Source organism: Oratosquilla oratoria, chromosome 9, assembly GCF_046742065.1.
Source record: "Oratosquilla oratoria isolate Oo_2021 chromosome 9, ASM4674206v1, whole genome shotgun sequence".
Lineage (NCBI taxonomy): Eukaryota > Metazoa > Arthropoda > Malacostraca > Stomatopoda > Squillidae > Oratosquilla > Oratosquilla oratoria.
The window spans coordinates 44,035,222-44,041,715 of NC_134785.1; the positions used below are offsets into that span (position 1 = coordinate 44,035,222).

The 6,494-nt window shown below is 38.3% G+C and overlaps 1 protein-coding gene across 2 annotated transcripts in view; it reads right to left on the reverse strand.

The window, feature by feature from the left end:
• LOC143028355 (zygotic DNA replication licensing factor mcm3-like) overlaps window positions 1-5,024 on the reverse strand; it is a 42,610-nt gene extending 37,586 nt beyond the window's left edge. The window contains exon 1 of one of the 2 annotated variants that reach the window (XM_076190303.1): window positions 4,839-5,024. In XM_076190303.1, the coding sequence (XP_076046418.1) occupies window positions 4,839-4,919 (81 nt within the window). In that variant the 5' untranslated portion in view covers window positions 4,920-5,024. The remainder of the gene's footprint in view (window positions 1-4,838) is intronic. The other variant, XM_076190302.1, reaches the window with a different exon arrangement.
• Between the last annotated feature and the right edge of the window lie 1,470 nt (window positions 5,025-6,494).

Sequence of the window (6,494 nt, forward strand, 5' to 3'; positions counted from 1 at the left end):
CAAGTTAATTTCATGTTAACCATTTAATTCAAAAGACAGCCTTTCGACCCCATAGTAATTTACTGACCCTTTTTGACCCCCTAGCAATCTACTGACCCCCTTTCGACCCCTTGGATGATCTCATCGACCACTTTGGGAACCCCTGCACTAGACAAACATGTTAACAAAATAGTTGGAGAAACTTATAACTTAACAAGATCAATGAAAGCGGCCTTTGACTACAAGATGTCTAAAAGGAATTTTTTGTTGTTTGGCAGCAGGTTTGAGATCATGGGATATATAATGTCATCTTCTAGAGATGTTGGTAAAGATAAAGATATTGCATGTTCCTTCAAGGGTGAATGGAAGAGTATTCCTCTGAGTAAAAACTAGCAAGAGGAACAACCTTTGTATTGTTCTTGATGGCTTGAAATGAAGGAGAGTAGTGATGGGCACTTGATATATTTGCAAAATGCTTGCCAAATGCTTCAGCTACCTCCCCTGTATGGGTAAAAGAGGTGGTACAAACTTACCTTACAATTTTTGTATTCTATTCCAGACCAGAGAGAGAGAATTGTATTTTAATTTGTTAATATATCTAATAAAGGATTCCCTCCTTGCTTGTATAAATATTTTCTTTCGTTTTGCAAGAGCTATTTTATTGACAATTTTATTAACAAGACAAGGGTATCTACAATATCTTTTGTAACAAGTTCGTTATTTTCTAGCTCATTGTGCAAGAATCATTCCACCAAGGGACTCTAGGTCAACGAGAATCTCCTGATCTTCTAGGTATAGACACTGTGGTCCCATATATCAAAATGTTCATATGCTGATAAAGGACTCTGAAATTTATGTTACAATAAACTTTAGTTGAACTTCATCTGTCTTCCATTTCAGTAAGCATGGAGATGGAGTATTCTGTATACATTTCAAGAGGATAAGCCAGTGATCACTGTCGTGATTATTTCTAGTCAATGACCACTGGAAGTCTAACCTCAAGGTTGAAGAATAGATTGTGAGGTCGATAGCCATATCTGTCTTGTAGGGGACTCATCATTCATAAAAGATATGTCATTATTGCCTAGCATAGCTTCTATTAAATATACCCCAGCAATTATAGTGGATTCTCCCCATAGTGTATGGTTTGCATTAAAGTCACCCATAAGTACATAGGGTTGGGGTAGTTTATCAATTAGGGACAGTAAATCACTCAGCTCAAGTTGCTGTGGATTGCCTGATCTGTCTTGCAGTATCTTCTAATATTGGATCAAGGTATAATGAACATAAGGCGATTCATCCGTTAGTAAAAATTTGGACAGCAAAAGCCTGCAAAACGGAGTTTTGGTGAATCTCACTCTGGTTCTTAGATCTGTTGATTATAATTAGAAAACGTTCGAGAGGGAGGTTTTATTTGGGTTATTGTCCTTACTTTTTTTCCTTTGCCTAAGGACAAAATTGAAGACTTTTTAATTAAGAGCCTTGAGCTGGCCTACTCTCTTTTTAAACATTTTTGTTGTAGCTGGATGATTGAGGTGAAGAATGGGGAGATGGAGTGAGAACCCTCTTCTGGCGTATTGTAAGCGTCTATTTCTTCATCATTGTTTAACCAGTGTACTATCACAGTAAGAGAATCTTGGACAGAATTGTTTTTAACCCCTTCCATACAGTGCCGCCTACGTAGGCGTCATGAGGAGCAAGTGGATTCGCGACGCTGCCATATTGGCATCTTGATTATATTTATTGTAGTCGCCCCTGTGTTTTTACATTCTCCCAAATGTGCCCTGAATCCCATTCTCTGTGGTTTTCAAAATTCGCGGGTGAAAGAGAGAACAATCAATATAAGAGGTGACTATATTTTATGATGAGAGTATTGTTACGACACGTCGTACGGCTGGCATTGGCTGCTGCCCGCGAGATTTAAGTCCCGTAGTGAAGTGGCAGAGTTGTCCAAGTAATTTAGGGATCCATGCCACTCCCCAGGACCAGCTTGGTCCTGAGATGTAGGCTGATTCTTATGCTTTGGGAAGGAACTATGTCATATCTCCAAAGAGGAAGTCTGGTGTGTTCCTGTGAGGTGAACTCATGAGGTCTCAACTGAAGAGGCTTGTGACGTCCCAACAGAAGCTCCAGAAGTCCCATCTGAAGGGGGGATGGATGGCCCCTCCAGTTGGGAGCTGGGGGAGCTCTGGAAGCCTCAATATGGGTAGTTTTATAAGCTCCAGCACTGAAAGCTGAAGGAGTATCATTTGTTGTAAAAGAAGAGTTAGATTTAGTTTAAACTATATTTGAGTAGAAATTCCTGGTTAACAGCTTCTTGGCTTGGCCCATGCTGATATGCTCATCTAAGGACTTTATTAATGCCGCCTGTTCCCAGATATACATAGTACAAATCTCACTGTGTGCATGATGGTTTCCCTTACAATTTGTGCATACCATGGGTCTATCACATTCACCATGTTCATGCTGGTAGCAATATTGACATACTTTGTCACCAACACAATATGGGAAGCATGACCAAATCTATAGCAATTATAGCACTGGAGCACCCATTTGTATGGTCACACCTTCATTATTTCCTTCTCCAAAACAATTTCATTTGGCAAATGTAAATTTACAAACATTATGATGGTCATTGATGAGTGAGGTACTTTAAAGATCTTTCACACGTTATCATGGCACATCTCTAAAATTTCCTCTTCTGGCAGGTCATATACATCTTCATTAAAGATCACTCCCTTAGCATAACTAAAAGTATAATGAGGCTTTATTTTTTTAATTATGTCCTCTTTGTCTTTCATATTTAATAACACTGCTGCCTGTCCATCAGATTTTGTGTGGACAAGAAAGCTTTTTCATCCAAAGTGATTTATGTCTGGTCTTATTATGTGACCAAGCTTTTGGTTTATGCATTTTTTCAGTTTGAAGAGATTTCCATGATCACCATGAGTTGTTATGATTTGCCATATAAATGGATCTGGTGATCATGATAGATTGGTATTTTCTTGGGGTCTTCATTTTGGTCAAGAGGTTTGTATATGTTCAGATACATAGGATAAGAGTCTACCAGGGAGCACTGCATTTCCATATTTTTCAGGGTAAATTCTTTGAAAGCTTTCACAGCATTTTTGGCATTTAAAAAAGGTTATCCATGTTTCAAAGTACCTATTTTTCTCTCCAAGCCTATTTTTAATTCCTTTTCTTGCTCCAAACTTAACAAATTCTCCATAGATAGTATCAAAGCTCCAATTCAATGGAACCTTCTTCACAAACAAAATAGATTTTGAACATTTGTTAAAATCAGCTGTGTATGGTTCCAGAGTTATTATGGATTCTTTGACATTTCCCAAAGTCATTTTCCTTTCCATGGTTATCAATAAGAGATAGGGTTTTAGGAGTCCCTGCTCCATCAACAGGAGTTATAGTGGCAGCAAGTCTAAAATAGTGTAGCCCTTTTGGAGGATTGCAGTGCTCCTATCCTGCGAGACTCAGTCTCAGTGGGGTTCAGTCTTCTGCTGAGGGGTGGCCTCCCTTAAGGTGGGTAAACACTGATAAATGGGGATAAAACCCTTCCATCATCAGCCTTGAGGCATGGTGCCCCCCATTTCCCTCAAATACAGGGGATTTATAACTGGATCCCTGGGACCAGACTCTTGACAGACCGAAGTCTGCACTCCGAGGGGCCTGCCAAGGGGTGAATGCATCTAAAATATTGTGTATCCAGTTTCTAAGTCCAAGACAAGCCAAGGTCGTCAACTATCCAAAACATGAAGAAGGGAAGAATAAAATAATCAGTAGAAGAAATAAGCCTGACTACAATTTGTTGTGTCAGCAGCCAAGAAGTAAGGTCACCAAAACTTGAGAGAACTTGTCAGTGTCCCAGTGACATCACTCCTCAGCTGTCATCACGAAAGCCTCCCAACGGCATCAACGGGTCAGGGTCAGGGGGTCCACAAATGGAGGACACCTTCTACCTGAGAGCACCTCTCCTGATAGTAAAGCCCTACAATCTTGATATTTTGTTTTGGTTAATGTTCGATGATTTCATTCTGCTTAGAGGGACAACCCCCTCCCTCAAGTACTATCACATTTAAAGTCTGAATTAATTAACCCAGGAAATTCCAGTTTGAACGGTAAAGATTGTCAATTGGCCTATAATCTTAAGTTCAAATTTCTTGTTTAACACAAGGTTGATTTCACTTGACCCTACCACTACACTCTGTACTATGGACACCAGGCACTACTTTTATGCAAGCTGCCCACCCGCTTCTGAAGTAAAAGGTTAATCTTGGCATTAAAGGGTAATGCACTGCTATATAAAAGACTGACAAGTGTCAAAACAAAAAACAAATTGCCATTGGGTACAGAGGGAACTGAGGTTTAACCCTGAATACTAAGAGTGGTACACCCATAATAAAATCAACCTGGCAACAGTCAGAAGAAAAGGCTATGTAAATGTCAATGTGCTGATTAAGTTCACCACTGAGTGCATGCGGCTTACATTCTAAAACAAGTAGATTCAAAACTGCTAGACCCTGCGTAACATATACTACTACGAAATGATGCATTAACAAAAGCTGAACATTACTTTCAAAAGCAATTTGTTGATGCATCTATAGGAGTGACACCTTAATCTCGTCTTTTTCAGCTTTCATACATGGGGGGTGGGTGTTAAACAAAGGTCGGTATTGGTAAGTCTAAACTCAATTAACCAAAACACCAATAAACACCTTCCATGCCTATAATTAACAATAAATAATTTTCTGATGTGAACCCGATTGTTGTCTCGGCTTTCACACCTAGAACAAAGGAGACATATACACTAGAATTATCAACAAACATGAATAAAATTAACATACCTCATCATCTAAGAACTCCAGGTATTCTCTCTGTATATCTCGCAGCCGTTGGTCGATGATGACATCTGTAGTTGCACCCATTTTGATTACTTATTGGGTGCCCGATCTTCGCTCCTACTTCAAGACTTTCAGTCGAACAACGAAAATGCGCGGGAAACAGATGTGTAGCTATACGCCAACCTAAATGCAATACACTCCAGGTACTGTTTTGGTTTATTTACTTATTTATTTCGGGAATTTAAATTGTTGTATTACAAAGACAACAATTATTACCATGATTACTTCATACTACCGTGAAAATTATATTTGTGTAGAATCTATCTGCGAATATATATATATAATATACGTAAATGAAAGGTAGACGCATGTTTGCAAATGCCCCGTAATGGTTAATTATTAATGTATAATAATATATAATAAGAATAATTTTATTTGGCAAAGGATCAATATACACGAAGTGCAGATAATGACAAGAACATATAGTTCGAAATAATAATTGCAAATTGCCGAGGATAACACATTTGATATTTTATGGACATCAGTGGCATCCCTACGAACCTGAAACATATACCATCCTTTCATGATTGGAAATTATTATTCACAAAAATTATGATGATCACTTTTAAGTTCCTTTACCCCACCCCTCTGTTATTCTTCTCCCTAAATCTCTTCTTTGTCACCTCGTCCCCACTTCGTGCAATCTCTTGGATGGGAGCGATGTAAATTGCAGATATCAAATGTTTGCAGATAAAACTAAGGTCATGGGAACAAGAGTGCGAATCTATTCAAGATCTACGTACTGCATGTAGTCTAACGCGAAAAAATAAATTTATTAAAAAATACAAAGCTGAGAATGAGTAAAGCTCCGAAAGATTACCAGTGAATTACTGAACGGGTAGCTATTCAGTTACAACAAAAGAAAAGGAAAACCCGAGTGATTGGTATGGAGAATTTCCTACCTGACAGATAAATCGGGAATATCATGAGTTAAGTTTTATTTCAATATCATCTCTTAGTTTTGATAAGTGGTCGGATTGCATTGACAAGTAAACTGTCATAAATACATATAAATTTGGGACACAACCTTCCATTTCTGAGCCCTAATTGATTGACAGCCAAAATCTCCATTTCTCTCTTTCACCCCAGTTACAATTCAGCTATCATGCTGATCAAAGGCTTGGTCTGTAATTTGGGAGTTCCTTGATCTTCCTGTTTTGTAGGGTGAACGGACAAAAATCCAATCAGTGAATAGTTATGTCCTCCCCCCAATTTTCATATTGGGTTTTTGTCTGCTATGCAGATTGGGGCTTTGTCACATGTTCATTTTGTAGACATGCCACATTGAATTTTCAATCCTGAAGTATCATCTTTAATGAATGCATATGATTAGGTTGTGAATTTTCTTCACCAGATCTTATTTCCAGTTGGAGATCCTAACAGGTCCAGGAACTTTCTTCCTATGTGGTGTCTGCTAATTTATATCCAGATCTCATTTCCAGATGGAGATCCTATCAGGTCCAGGGACTTTCTTTTTATGTAGTGTCTGCTAATATATATACACAACATCCATTATTTCTATCTTTATATCTTTTAACTCAATATTACTATTGGCCCTCTATCATCCAGTAATTTTCACTATTAAAAAATATGGAAACA